The following is a 15918-nucleotide window of genomic DNA, read 5'->3' as shown; positions in this document are numbered from 1 at the left end:
AAGCCTTGTTAGTTAATGACCTTATTAGAGACCATAATCTTAACATGATTGGTCTTTGCGAGACCTGGTTAAAACCAAATCAGTTTTTACCGCTAAATGAGGCTTCGCCTCCAAACTTCGTGAGCTCGCATGTTGCGCGCCCTCAAAAGAAAGGCGGGGGTGTAGCCCTCATTTCCGAATCTAACCTAAAACTTAGTCCTCGTTTTAGCAATTCCTTTAAAACATTTGAAGTTCTCATTATGCGATCCTCAGCCGAGCTGCCGTTTTATCTTGCCGTTCTTTATCGTCCACCTGGCTCTTACTCCGGCTTTTTAGATGAATTTTCTGAATTCGTAGCTGATTTAGTAACTCATGCGGATAATATACTTATCATGGGCGACTTCAACATTCATATGAATCTCCCGTCGGAACCACTTACGGTAGCGTTTCGGACAATCATTGATATGTTTGGTTTCACGCAAATAATAAATGAAGCAACGCATATAAATGGCAATACGCTAGATTTGGTATTAACCCGAGGCTTAGCATCTTCAAAAATAATTGTATTACCATATACCAGTGCTATATCTGACCATTACTTTATCAAATTTGAAGTCTTGGCTCACTGTCATCGTTCTGACCATAATCAAAATTATAGCAGCCGTAACATTAGCTCCTCAACCATCGTTGCGCTCTCTGAGCTACTCCCTTTAGCAACTGCTTCGTTTCCTAATTATATTGGTACGATTGATGATCTCACAAACAACTTTAATGTCGCTTTGTTAAATGCGCTTGACTCCGTCGCGCCTTTAAAAACTAAAACTCGTCCAAAGAGGCTTACTCCGTGGTTTACAGAGGAAACGCGCGTACTGAAACGATCTTGTAGGAAGCTTGAGCGCAAATGGCGTGCGACCAAACTTGAGGTCTTCCGTCAGGCATGGTGCGATAGTTTACTAATATACAAAGAAGCGCTTAATTTAGCCAAAACTAATTATTATTCTAGATTAATTGTCTTACATAAAAACAATCCTAAATATTTATTTGATACCGTAGCAATGCTAACGCAACAGCGACCAACCTCGGATAGCTCTTCCTATTCAGCTCACGATTTTATGCAATTTTTTACTCAGAAGATAGAATGTATTCGTGATGAGATTAAAGACACTGTTCTTAAAATTCCGTCGAATTCCGCGATAAATTGTGTTAATAGGGACATTAGGGCTGATAACTGTCCGATAACCTTATGTCAATTTAAAAAAAAATATCTCTTGAGAGCCTAACAAAATTGGTTAGTGCGGCAAAACCGACAACTTGTGTGCTCGATCCGCTTCCTGGCAAACTAATTAAAGAACTGTTTACGACCCTAGGACCGTCTGTTTTAAATATAATTAATCTATCACTTACCACGGGTGTAGTACCAGCAGCTTTTAGGACCGCCGTTATCCGACCGTTACTTAAGCAACCAAACCTTGACCCAGAGAGTCTCATCAACTATAGGCCGGTTTCAAATCTTCCGTTTATTGCAAAAATTCTTGAAAAAGTCGTAGCGCAACAACTTAATGAATATATGACTGTTAATAATCAATTTGAACCTTTCCAATCGGGTTTTAGAGCCGACCACTCTACTGAGACGGCCCTTGCTAAAGTTACTAATGATCTTCTCATAGCTATGGACGCCGACACCTCATCAATATTACTCTTACTCGATCTTAGTGCCGCTTTTGATACCGTTGATCATAACATATTATTAAAACGCCTTGAAACGTGTGTTGGCATTTCAGGTTCAGCGCTTTCTTGGTTTAATTCGTATCTGTCGGAGAGGACGCACCGTGTAATTCATGGCAATACGACTTCGGATCTTTGTAAGATCATATGTGGAGTTCCGCAGGGATCGGTACTTGGACCTCTATTGTTTAGCATCTATATGCTACCGCTTGGTGATATTATACGGAAATATAACATTAGTTTTCACTGTTACGCTGATGATACGCAATTATACATGCCGTTGGATATAACGAATCCCCGCGACTGCTATAAATTAGAGGCGTGCCTTGCCGAAATTAAACAATGGATGTCTTTCAATTTTTTGCGTCTTAACTCAGATAAAACCGAGATGCTCATCATTGGACCAGCGCGTCATCGGTACCTTTTCAAAGACACCACTCTGAATATCGATAAATGTAATATTATCCAAAAGGATTCAACAAAAAATCTCGGTGTTATATTTGACGCAACTATGTCTTTTCAAATGCACATTAAAAATATTACTCGAACTGCGTTTTTTCATCTGCGTAACATTGCTAAAATTCGCCCAATTCTATCAACGTGTGACGCGGAAATCTTAATCCATGCGTTTGTTACATCTCGCCTCGACTATTGTAACGCTTTGCTCTCGGGTCTCCCCATGTCGAGTATTAAAAGTCTGCAGTTAGTTCAAAATGCAGCAGCTAGACTCTTAACTAAGACGAGAAAGTTTGATCATATTACCCCGATATTAGCCAATTTGCATTGGCTTCCGGTCCACTTGAGATGTGATTTTAAAGTTCTGCTACTTACTTTTAAAATATTGCACGGCTTAGCACCTTCTTATCTCGTTGACCTCGTGGTACCATATGTTCCGTCCCGAAACCTTCGCTCACAAAATGCTGGTCTTTTAGTGATCCCGCGAGCCAAAAAGAAGTCCGCAGGTTCTAGAGCGTTCTCTATTCGGGCACCAATGCTTTGGAATGCACTTCCCTCAGATATTAGAGGCGCCACCTCAGTAGAAATGTTCAAAACACTATTAAAGACGCATTTATACTCTTGTGCATTTAGCTGAAATATTTGTTGGCCTGTTTACTGCCGCTTTTTTTTTTTTTTTTTTTTTCTTTTGTTTTCTTTTCTGCCCCCTTTTCCCCCGGCTGGGGGATTAGGTGACGGTGACCCACTAGGAAGTTTAAGGCATTGACCAACTGGGCATGCACCTGTTCCAGTGATGTCGTCTTCCTGCAGCGCGACATTTGATCAATTTATTTATATACTTTAGCATCTAATTTAATTATTTGTTGGCCTGTTTACTGCCGCTTCTTCTCTTTTCTGCCCCCTCCTTCCCCTGCTTGGGAATTAGGTGATGGGGACATGCTTTGAAGATTACGGCACTGACGAACCGGGAAGGGACCTGCTCTGCCGAAGTCGTCTTCATGCAGCGCCTTTTCTGATTTCCTTATATTTCAGCACTTCATTGAACTACTTGTTGGCCTGTTTGCTATTTCTGTTCTTTCTTTTCTGTTCCCAATTCCCCGAATTAGGTGATGGCGATTCACTTGGAAGTGGCTGTACTGAATTTACACCAACTGACCGGTACAAGATCGAAGGCTCATCTTCGGATATGCTGCCATGGATATTACGGCCCTGGATGAGGACCCACTCCACTGAAGTCATCTTCCTGCAGCACTTCATTCAATTGACTCTTATATTATCTCATCTATTATTGCATAGCATCATTGTATGTGCCAAATGTTGCCCAGTTGGCATCCATTGCAGCCTGGTCATCCTGGAAGGGGGATTCCCCCATCTGTGGTCCCTTCTCAAGGTTTCTCACTTTTCCCCTAATGAGGTTTTGTGAGTTTTTCCTTGCCCTCCTGGGGGTTAAGATCGGGGATGTCGATTGTGGCTATGTAAAGCCCTTTGAGACTGTCTGTGATTAAGGGCTATACAAATAAAATTGACTTGACTTGACTTGACTTGCTCGTCTTCCTGTCTATTGTATTCCGGCACATAAAGCATGACGTGACGATGACGTGACCTCAGTCTCTTGATGGCTCTCCTCATCCCATGCGTACATTCAACATGAACTCATGTGCGCATATTGATCCTTTTAATTGAAGACCGAGCACATCACTCTGATGTCCTCCTCCCATCCCCCCCCCATTCTTCCCTCTCCTCTTGGGAACGACTGACTGGTCCAGACAGGAAGGGATGGCCATGCATGACAACGAACCTTTAGCAGGAGAAAAAAAAAACACCAAAGCATAGTTTCTCCGTCCATATACTCGTTTCTATTCGAAGGACCTCTCCTGTGAAATATAATCCCGGTAAACCAAACCTAAACAAACCCTCTATCTTGTCAAAACGCTCCATTAAAGCTCATTGTTAAATCACAGCGCCCTGACATGTCGGACTTCTGATCCCAAAACGAGGAAGGATGCTCGCAAATTGTGAGCAGGTTTGGTGAGAACATTTCACAGAATAGGGGAAGGACCATGTTTAGTTTTCCAGCTTTTAAGGTGCGAACTACTACTGGCTAATGTGCACATTGAAAATGTGATCGGGTAAGATTGTATGAAATCAGTCATGACTTGCTTATCCCGAGAAAAGGCTTTCTAGAAATTTAGTGGTGACTCAACTGGACTTTTGCCACAGCAATTTGAGACTTCCAACCAACAAGTGATTTATATTGTATGTCTTATGTGTAAAATGCTATCTTGGGTCTGTTACAGCTATGAAAACAATTTTGGGGTCCTGTCTGAGTAAAAGAGGCTTAAAAATTGGCATTTTTGCATGACAGGGAATGGAGTACCTCAAGGCTCATAACTCTGACCATTATCGGTTATTGTTGATAAGATTGCATCCCTTATTTCAATATTATTTTCAGGTACTACCATGGAATTATTTTTTTCAACATTGAGTGATGTTAAATGTAATAAATTTAGTGAATTAAAAATGTGCTTGTACAGAGAGTGCAGCCCCTCGAGTTTTCTGTTGTTCTAGACAATATCCTATCCTATGTTGAAATTGTTTTTAAGTGGTACATTGTTTTATCTTAAAGGTGATCATTTTTTTTTGCATTAAAATTATTTTTTTTTAAAGATTGTACATTGAGTGGAGTTCCTCAGGGCTCAGTACTCAACCTTCTCAAAGTTGATATGCTCATATTCCATGTTATATTATTTAAAGTGGTACAGTGTCATTACATGGTTGACATTGATTTGTATTAAAGGTGATCGCTTTATTGTTGATTTTAAAAAAAAATCTTGTTTGAAACTCACGACATTGTGGCTGCACTCCTGTGTGTCTATCACAATAAAAATACAAAAAATTCAAAAAAATACATTAAAATAGAAAAAGACATATAATAAAGTTAACAGCACTGTACCGCAGAGCAAAAAAAGAAATACATTTGTGTATGTATCGATTTAGTGTAAAAGGGTCATCCCGAGCTGTCATAAAGCACTCTGTTCCCTCCCTGAGCAGCATCCCGGGCATAAAAGTGTGTCAGTAATATTCCATTAAAGGTGATAACGCAATCGGGACAGACGGGCTTTCAGCAGATTATAGCGGCGGCAAAGAGGTTGGGACGTTTGCGTTTATATTCGTGTGGGTGAGTTTGAGTGTGAGCGGGCATACGGGTGTCACCTGTCCTGTGGGAGTCACATTTAACAGGATTACAGTTGAAACTCAACACTGAAGGTATGAAAACACAACAAAAACATCTGCTGGGGCTTTTATAAGATCATGTGGATGGGCAAGGCAATGTTGAACTAAATCCTCTTTGAGAGGCCAGTTATGAACAGCCTGCTAATTATCCCATTCTCTCTCATCTTGGATTATACGACAGTCTCTCACTCTGTCACACACATGCACACACCATGGCAACAGGAATCCTCGGCAACAGGGCGCCATGGTAACTGCCTCCTCCTTTTGGGGTCAAATGGATGCTGGGAGATGGAGTTTGCCATTTTAAAGTGCGTGAGGCATGTGGTATTTGGGCTGATTTTAGTTGTTATGGGAAAAAAACAAAAAAGCAATATCATGATCAAATTGCATTTTAAACTTAAAAAAACTTTCAAAAAATATTTAATCTGTGTTTAAAAATGTATTTTTAAAATAACATTTTGTATGCAATGAGAGATTTGAATGACCTGTCAAGAAAATAATAAAAACAAAATTCAAGTTGAATAATAATAATAATTATAATTATAATTATAATTATAATTATAATTATAATTATAATTATAATTATAATTATAATTATAATTATAATTATAATTATATAATTATATAATTATATAATTATATAATTTTATTATTATATAATTATATAATTATAATTATATAATTATAATTATAATTATATATATTATTATATTATTGTTATTATATATAATTATTAATTATAATTATAATTATAATTGTATAATATATATAATAATAATAATTATTATTATTATATAATAATAATAATAATAATATTTATTATTATTATTATAATTATTATTATTATTCAACTTGAATTTTGTTTTTATTATTATTATTATAATTATAATTATGATAAACAAAAGAATGAAAAAATTAAGGTCAATAAAAATGATTAAAAACAAAATATCAAAGAAAACTAAATCATCCAATACACAACGACAAGTCCAGTGGTGCCTTGAGATACAAGTGACCCGATTCATACGTTTTTTATGATACGAGCTGTCATTGGACCGATTTATTGCTTTGACTTTTTGACGAGATACAAGTTCTGCTTGGTGGTAGCTAACTGAATTCAACTCGTTTCAAGCAGCAGTCTAGCAAATACTGAACATTTTATCAAGAAAGAGGCTTTCAGCTGTTTCACGCCACTCCCAGTTGACGTTTACTGTCAAATTAAACATAAAATAAAGAGAATTACACGTCATATATTTAAAACAACCAAAGTCCGTTGCCTCAAGAACAGTCTACTAGTATAATTGAACACAGTAGTCCCTCATTTATCGCAGCTAATGCAACCACAACCCCCACGAAAGATGAAAAAACACAGTTTCATTTTTTTTTTTAATTATTATTTATTTATTTACTTTCATTATTATTTTGGAGGGATTTGCACCTCTTAATGGAATAATTTAAAATGTTATTTCTAGAGTGTTGCACTCAAAAAGACGACCCAAAATAATAAGAAAACATAAAAAAACAGAAAGCACTGTTTTTTTTTACGTTTTAAAGAGAGCATATTAAAATGTTAAATCCATTATCCATGCACCAATTGAAAAATGCCACGATTTGGCCATACGTCAGCTTTGCCCCCTTTTAGCAGGAAGGAAACATTCTGCACTAATTTAGTTGCAATTTCCTTACAGTAGCACAGACTTGATACCATTTGACGGCAGTCGTGGTGTCCCACCTACACGCCAGTGCATGAAAGTAGGCTACAGCGAAGGACTCATAGCACCGAGCTGTAGCTTCAGGGAGGACGGAGACGAGCCGAAGAGGGAAAAAAAAAAGAAAAGAGGGAAAGTAAAGTGAAGCGGCTTCCTGAGCAGAACAAATGTGTTGGGAGCGTTGGAATATAGGTCACACATCTCCAGCGACTCTTCCCTCCCCTCTTGCCTGTGCTGCCTGAAATCCTGCATAATTTCAAGCACAATCTATACGGGCAAAAGCGATGCTGAAATATGTATCACACGTACGTTCTGTTCTGTTCAGCGTGCAAACAAGCTGCTTTTATAGTTTGTTGGTACTTTCTATTGCGGTTTTACACCTCCCTGCACATAATTCAACCATCTGATGAATATTTTAATGCCGTTCTGAATTTCTTTGCATGAAACAACCAGACGTGCAGTGTGAAAGCTCTCCGCAGAGTTCTCTTTTGTAAAAGGGTCACTCCAACGAACAAGTTACCGTTAGATTTACACTTTGATTGTGTTCCTGAGTTTTCAGCTGTGTTACATTGACCCGTGCACTGAAAAATGTGGAATATTCCACAGGTCAAATAATCCGCAGGAAGTTGGAGCATTCAGATTGATGTCAAATTTGGCCTGGAGGTTCAAATCTCAAATGTTGACGTGGTACTTTTAGGGATTTATTTTTTTGTATTGTATGTTATAAACTGGAGGCACGGTGGAAGACTGGATAACAGGATGGCCTCAGAGTTCAGAGGTCATGGGTTCGATTCCAGCTCCGGCCCTCCTGTGTGGTGTTTGCATGTTCTTTCCGTGCCTGCGTGGGTTTTCTCCGGGTACTCCGGTTTCCTCCCACATTCCAAAAAAAACATAGTGTGAGTGTGAACGCGGATATTTGTTCGTCTATGTGTGCCCTGCGATTGGCTGGCAACCAGTTCAGGGTGTCACCCGCCTCCTGGCCAAACTACTGCTTTTGTTTCAATATCAAAGCATGAAGAACAAAGTCAGTGGGATGTGCATGATCCAGTGACAAAGTTCAGTTTGTTCGCCTGACGTTAAACGAAAACTGTTAAAAGAAAATTATATCAGCTAAACCAGTCCTTTGTGTACCTAGCCTCACGCCCAAAGTCAGGTTAGTCTTCAGGTATCACTTAGATCCAATTTTAATTGGTCATCCAGTTTTGAGAAATATTCCTACTCCTCCCATTTTTCCGTATTTGCCCCCAAACTAGAAATTTTTTTTAGATATTGCTGCGTGACAGCCTCACTCAAAAATGGATCCAATTCATTTTTTTTGCCCCAACATGCCATAATGTCAATGTAAAAACGTTTAGGAAGATTTTTGCGAATTTGTAAAAAGTATATATTTAAAAAAATCACATGTTCAAAGCCTTTTTGGTCAGTGCATTTCATGTTAGAGCTCAGGTACATCCACTCGTCCTCCATTTCTGGACATTAATTGGAGTGCACCTGTGTTGAGTTCAGTTGATTAGATGTGATTTGGAAACACACACACCTGTTTAGATTACGTCCGACGGCTGCCTGTCCATGTCAGAGCAAGGTCTGTGCAGACTGATAGACCTCCAAGACATGATTGTATGGAGGGACAGATCGGGGAATAAGTTGCAAAAAAAAAAAAAAAAAAAAAATAATTGATATCCACAAATATTCACTTGCTGTGAAAAATTAAGATTTCCCTGAGAAAAAAATTAACTGCTTTAAAAGTGATTCCTAAATATTATCAACACCTCGTGAGCAACCCCAAAAATCTTTTATTTCTCTCATCCCTCCCTCTTGACGACCAACTTACATATAAAAAATCAGCTAAAATGAGTTGCAAGTCAACTTTTATTGGTCGCACTTTGTCGAGATGTTTTCCGGGCAATTTTTTAAACGGACATCCTTTCAAAAGTTGTGATTATGCTATGAAATTTTGTCAACATCCATGTCACTAAAACATTTTAACAATCTAGAGAAGGATAAAACAAAAAGTGATCATTTAACATGATTCAGCAAAAATGACATTAAGCTAATTGTTCTGATCATGGACAGAGCAATATAATTATGAATTTTTTTTCAGTTGTCACAGCGTGTCAAACATCATGAACCTGTTATTCATTTTATCAGAAAAAAAAATACCAAAGTTTTTATATTTATTTTAAAGCTAAACTTGTTCTACGCAGTTAGCGGCTAGCACAGCTAGCATGTAGTATTGAGGCAAAACTTAGTTGGTTGAGCTGCGATGGCTTGGATCTATTTTTGGGGGGGAAAAGACAACCCCAAAATTATTTTTTTTTTAAAATTTAGGTGACCCACAAACATTTTGGTGGTGTGGGTCGGCATCAATTATTTGCAAATCGTTGCTATTCAGTGAGGGTTCACTGCACACTCAACAAGAATGCATCAATAGTTTGCAAAATACATTAAATCCCAGAACGACTTGTATGGAGAATCTCACCTATTCCATTCATCCACCACCTCCCCCCTTCCTCCTTCAATTGTGCACCACCCCGATGCATGCGCCTATACCCCAAAGTGCACCCCAAAAAAAAACGTAGAGGACAAAACATTAATATACACAGAAATGGGAGGGTTTCCAAGCTATTTTTGCAAAGCGGAGCACACGTTAACAGATTTGCCTTTTAATCCAGGCTTGCGCCTTATGGAGGCGAAAGAGTGTCAGCTCTCGTTTGGGCCAATTTGTCTTTCATCCAAGACGGCTCTGCAGTGGCCGTAAACTGACCATCATGTACGGCTTTCTTGCGATGCAAGGCGGCGGCCCTTTTTTCTTAGCATATCTCCAAGCTCGCGACACCTGCTATCATCGCGGGGTGAGGCGGGGAAGCGTGCACAAGCATCCTGGCGTCAAAAAGCAAAATCCAGGCTAAACGACGCCTGACGTGTGACTAACGCTGATATTTTTCTTACCTCCGTGAAAAACGCCTCCATCCTGCTTCGTCAGTCCGCCCAGACGACGCGTGCCGGGCCCGGGCAGCGCGCACACGCTGGCCCCGCTCGCCGGTGCGCAAATCTCCGCGTGTTCGCTCCAAAATGAGGGTGGGGGGGGACCGATGTCTCCGTGTCCCATTCACATCATCACCACCACCATCATCATCTTCATCTTCATCATCTTCTTCTTCCTGTGACAAATCCACGGATGGAGGTTGAGGGGCAGGAGGGGGGAATGTGGGGGGAAAATGTCCACGACTGACTAAGATTTTTTTCTGTGGTCCCGTGTTTGTGGGTGCGTGTGTGTTGGCTTGTGTGCGCGTGTGCGGGCGCGTGCGTGTGTGTGTCTGCGCGCGCGCGTGTCAAAAATAAAAATGTTAAAAAAAAATGTTAAATTGACGATTGGTGGTTTTCGAACTTTTTACATCAAGTACATATTTAGGCAATTGCAAAAGAGGTAAGCAAAAAAAAGGGAGTCTTGAGTTTAAACAAAAAAGTCAACATTTTAAGAGCCCATCTAATAAAGTTGCATAAGATTAATCTTAAGTTTGAGCATAAACTAATGATGGTTACAAAAACACCTTTTCTGGTAATGAGACACATAAGACAAAATTGAGGGCAGCCAGAAAACGGAGGCCAACAGCCAAGTGGAGACTGTGGTGCATAATATTGCAGTTACAAAGCTAAGTTTACATTAATTAAAAAAAAAAACATTAGTGGTAAAGATACATTTTTCCTGAGAGGAGAAGAGTGAGCTGTCACTCTTTGAATGGAAAATGGAACTTTTCAGCCAAATGAACACTGTGGAGCGTAATAGTGCTGCCACAGGGCAAGCTAACATTAGCATGTGCACCGGCTTCAACCATGAAATGATGTCTCAATTCTCAATTAGCCATATGGAGTGAGCTGTCAGCAGTGAATCATTTTGTAAGCTCTCTCAGGAAAAACACCCCCCGCCCACTTTACACCAAATCCAAGTGGTGACCACACAATCAACGCCCCCCCCCCAACCCCGTAGGGTGAATATGACAAAAATGACTGGGTAAAAACAGCCAAAAAGGAAAACATGCTAGTTCCCCAAAGACATCACTTTGTCAGTTTTGGAGCAGACAGATGGTTAATGTGCACAATGTTAATGTGTGCTTTTGATTCCACGCCCCCCCCCCCCAACTCCGAGGCTGCGGGGGCCAGGTGCAGTGGCCTAAGTCAGCCCAGCCACGTGAGGCCTCATCGGGGTGCGGCTTTGTGAGAGCTCAGCCTCCTCCCCTCTGGATCCCCGGAGGTAAAAGTGGGGCCCTCCTGCGACGCTTATTATGAGCCCGCAGTCTTCACAGTGGAGAAGATAAACTCAGGATATGAAGGTATACCGATTGAAAGTCAACCGGAGGCTAGAAAGATTCAAATACTCAACTAGGGCTTTTTTGTTCTTCATAAATTTCTGATGTTTTTTTCCTCAGAGATACACATTATGCCTCTATTTTAGGGGTAAAATTTGACGGAGGAGCCGCACCAGGAGCAGATGGATGGCGTGTTTTGGTCATCTCACCTCATCGGAGAAAAAAAAATTATTTCAATTTAAATGAAAATGAAAAAAGCATTACAACAAAATATCTGTCTTGACAGACCACAGTATTTAGAAAATAAAAAATTAATAAGGTTTATTCATTACATTTTTTTTCAAGTTTAGAGGGCCGGATTAAAACATTTAATGGGCCAAATGTGGCCCCCGGGCCGTAGTTTGCCCACACCTGCTCTATATCAAACAAGTTTCTCGTTGTTTCCCAAAATGATAACTCCATTGTTGAAAATATAATCAACTTGTGAAACTAATGACCGAAGTAACTTATTTCAGAAAACAAAAAAAAAAAAGAACCAAATACTTATATTTATTGATCATTTCATTTCAAGCACAAAATTTACTGATTTTAGCAGAGATAGTCAGCATTATTAAGTGATTTTATGACACAAAAAAAAAATTAAAATGTGACTTCAGGTCAGAGCAACTGGTGGTCCATAAATATGTTGCCTCTCCTGCAGCGGACTCCCAAATACATCCGGCTCAGCATCCATGAATTCAGTTTTTTTCCCAGATTTTTTTTTTTTTTTGGGGGGGGGGCAATGTTTTTTTTCCCCAATCCATTTCAATAGGCATCAACTTCACATTCATTTTTACTATCTGCAAACAGTAGTATTAAGTTGTAATATTATCATTTACCACTAGATGGTATCCATGGCTTAGTTGCGCTCCAGCCGTGTAGTAAAAATGTTGAACATTTGACATGCAGGACAAAAATAGTACCGTAATACTTTTCGTGGATTGATCTTTATTTAAAAAATGCACAAAATGATTGCTCGCACTTAATGTTGGGTTGCTGCACAGCAGTTTTGTGCCATCCTTGAATGCATTGGAGCCCTTTGCACAGGGAGAAAACAAAACAAAACAATATGTGATTATTTTCTTTCTTCGCTCATTGAGAAATGTTGTCATGATTCTGTTTTCGGTTACATTTCGTTATGTCTCATAGTCTTGTTTCTTCATGTGTTCTTTTTTTTCCTTGTTAGGTTTTGTATCAACCTGTTCTCGTCATTCTGCTGCCTTGTGTTTACCAATCAGCTCCCGCCAACCATTTTTATCTTGTCCAGGTGTTTCTTGTTGTCTCGCTTTATCAGTTCCCTGATTTCTTTCAGTATTTGTCAGAAAGTTGTCGCTGTCGTGTCTTGTCGTTGTTTCTGTTGGTGTTTTATTTCCTGGTGTTTCTTTGTTCCTTTCAGTCTTGTTTTTGTTTTTTAATACTTTATTTGTTTTGTATTTAGAGATTCCCTCAGTACCAAGAAAATGGCTTTTTTGTCATACATTTGGTCAGGAAGTGCATGGTCCTCCCAGTGGCACCGGTGAAATAATTTTGGCCCCCTCCAGGATTCAAGTAACCCATCGTACAGTAGTTGATTATTTTAAAAAGGTGACAACGTTTTTGTTCATGAAAACTTGAGGCAAAAATGCATTTGAATGAGAAAAGCTGTGAAAAAAATCTCCTCTTACACTGACCTGCTATCTAACCAAGCCTTGAAAGCCCCTTCCGACTGGTTCTCCCGGATGTGTAAATCAAACGCAATCAACATATTCCGCTGGAGGTCTGCATGGAAGTCGATTCTCTAAATGCCACAGCTCGGGAGATTTTCCCGGGAAAATCCCTGCAGTGCAAAAAGATGGTGGGGGTCGCTGCAGTTGATAATTACATGGCCGAAAGCCACATGAGCGCGACAACACGCACACACGTCCACGCTGTGAGGTTAAAATCTCATTACCATGACGACAATGTGACCCTCTCATTGGTGGATTGATAGGTTTGTTCTGTGAGAGCGGAACTCTGCTTACTCATCTAACCATGTCAGGTCTTTTTTAAACATTTTTTTATTCGCTCGCTTTCTCCTTTGTCTCCTTCTCCTCTTACTCTGACGCTGCATATTTTTGGTGTGTCTGTGTGTGTGTGTGTCCACTCACCACCCAAAACATTAGTAAAACCTGCGTAATATATTGTAGTTCAATACAAGTGCTGTTTCTAAAAACACCGTCTCCATTATATATGATATAATATATGTAATATCACTTTTAATAGTGTTTACACGCTTTGGACGGTGCTGCTGTTTTGGTTAGCAACTTGTCTCAAAGGACTATTATGGGGAGATGGACAACATTGTGGAGCGACCACACATTAGTCTCACACAGGGGTGGGCAAACTTTTCGATTGGCGGGCCACAATGGGTTCTAAAATTTGACAGAGGGGCCGGACCAGGAGCAGATGGATGGAGTGTTTTGGTAACCTCACCTCATCAGAGAGAAAAAAAAAAATGAAAGTGAACAAAAGCATTACAACAAAATATATGTTTGACACACCACAGCATTTAGAAAATAAAACATCAACAAGGTTTATTCATTTAATTTTTTTCAAGTTCGGCGGGCCGGATCAAAATGGTTAAGGGGTCGCATGTGGCCCCCGGGCCTTAGTTTGCCCACACCTGGTCTAACAGAATGATAATGGTTAAAAGAAGACGTTTGTGCATTGTGTACGTTCAGCTTTTAGTATTATTAGGGAGCAACGGAGTTCAACTGAGAATTTTACAGATTCATTCCATGTATGCATGTTGTGTGTGTGTGTGTGGGGGGGGGTGTGTGGGGGTGTGTGTGCGGGTGTGTATTGCGCACACTTACAATGTCACAGCCAATCAGTTTTAGAGCCTCATAAATCTCGCATCCTTTTATTAGACCCCTTTTTTTTTCCCTTTGCGCAGTTGCGCTTGTTCCCTCTCAGACACATCTGTTTATATCGGTCTGAGCCATAAATCAGAGAGATAAACAGAAACTCACCGTGAAACGACCTGGTTGGCAAATTTGGCCCTCCATGAGCTTTTTTTTTTTTTTTTTTGTGGGGGGGGGGGGGGGGGTGGGCTAAAACCACAAAGCCACATTTGTTACATTTTAGTCATGGATAGAATTCGTGAACATTTCCTTTGTCTTTTTCATTGAAGACCGAGCGTCATGCTGTGTTTACAGCTCAATATTGGAAGGGGTTAAATTGTTTTTACACTTTTACGACCAGTAAGAATGCTAAAAATTGAGTCCCTGTTCCAGATTTTCTCAGAGGTCAAACGTCGAGTTGTTTTTAAATAAAGTGTACGTTTAAAATAAATTACCTTTAAATTTATAACTATAAATTTTTTTAATTTATATTTTTAGCTTACGATTTAAAATTATTTACCATTTTTGATCAGATCATTTAAAAACAAAATTAATCAATACATTTTAATTAACCAGGGTCAGAATGGATACATTAATGCAACAAATACTACAGTACTAGTAAATTCTTAGCGCGCCAGATTACAGAATGGCGGAACCACGGAACATGCACTTTGCTCGCCGCTGGTATACAACAAATCTAGAGATCCACTCATGATATTCTACTCCTTGTGAGATGATGTCACCTGATCTGTGTGACTCATCCAACATACACTGGCAAACACGCACAAATCTCTTCTCTGAGGATAAATGAGGTCATACGGAGGATTTTTTTTTAAAAACAGTGTCATGGAATGGTTGAAATCAAATGTGGGCGAATTATGTAAAATGTCTCCAACTATGGGAATTTAATTTGGAAAAAAATAGGAATTTGCGGAATTTGATAAACAGTTTACAAGATGTCTTGGTTGATTTTAAAGCTGTTTATTACCACTGCCAATTCAAGTTTACGGTTAATACAAACATGAAACAAAGATAGCGCACAACTTTTTCTTAGCAATGCCCTACTAGCTTAATGCTAACATATAATGAAAAACGTCATTGGCATGCTAACAATTATTCATTACATTAATATAGTTAATACGATACGGATATTTAAATAGAAACTCACAGGCATGTATTCTTTATCATTTGTGTAAAAAGATTTATGAGAATAGTGGTGACTCATTTGTCTGTATGTTTGGACAGGCCCCCAAGTGGCCAATGTGGGCACACCGAAAGGAGAAGCACAATGAATTGGAATCAAACATTTTATCATCAAAATGTTTCATTCTTTACATTCAACCTAATTATGCTTAATTTGATCATTGATGAGCTGTCGATAAATCGATTAATCTTTGCAATGTGGAATTTTTATGACTTTATGTCCAAACTCCAAAGGGTGCTCTGAGAAGATGATCATTCGGGAAGGGGCGTGTACTTATTGCTGTGTCTGGAGATAGAATGACTTCATCCTGAGAGGAACCCCCCCACCCCCCCTTCCGCTTCCAAACAACCCCCAGCTAATGTAACACTACCCACCCGTGGCTTGTATACGGCCGGCATGACAGCACC

At 39.5% G+C, this 15918-nt stretch overlaps 1 protein-coding gene across 1 annotated transcript in view; it reads right to left on the bottom strand.

The window, feature by feature from the left end:
• The window catches only part of myo10l1 (myosin X, like 1), a 53502-nt gene extending 43190 nt beyond the window's left edge, over positions 1 to 10312 (bottom strand). Inside the window, exon 1 of the mRNA XM_088313352.1 lies at positions 10050 to 10312. Within this exon, the coding sequence (XP_088169478.1) occupies positions 10050 to 10070 (21 nt within the window). The 5' untranslated portion in view covers positions 10071 to 10312. The remainder of the gene's footprint in view (positions 1 to 10049) is intronic.
• Between the last annotated feature and the right edge of the window lie 5606 nt (positions 10313 to 15918).

The sequence above is a fragment of the Idiotropiscis lumnitzeri genome, chromosome 1 (assembly GCF_059441095.1).
Source record: "Idiotropiscis lumnitzeri isolate Australia: NSW breed Sydney's pygmy pipehorse chromosome 1, RoL_Ilum_1.0, whole genome shotgun sequence".
Taxonomy (NCBI): domain Eukaryota; kingdom Metazoa; phylum Chordata; class Actinopteri; order Syngnathiformes; family Syngnathidae; genus Idiotropiscis; species Idiotropiscis lumnitzeri.
The sequence above is the reverse complement of the archived record's forward strand: the minus strand, read 5'-3'. Positions and strand labels throughout refer to the sequence as shown.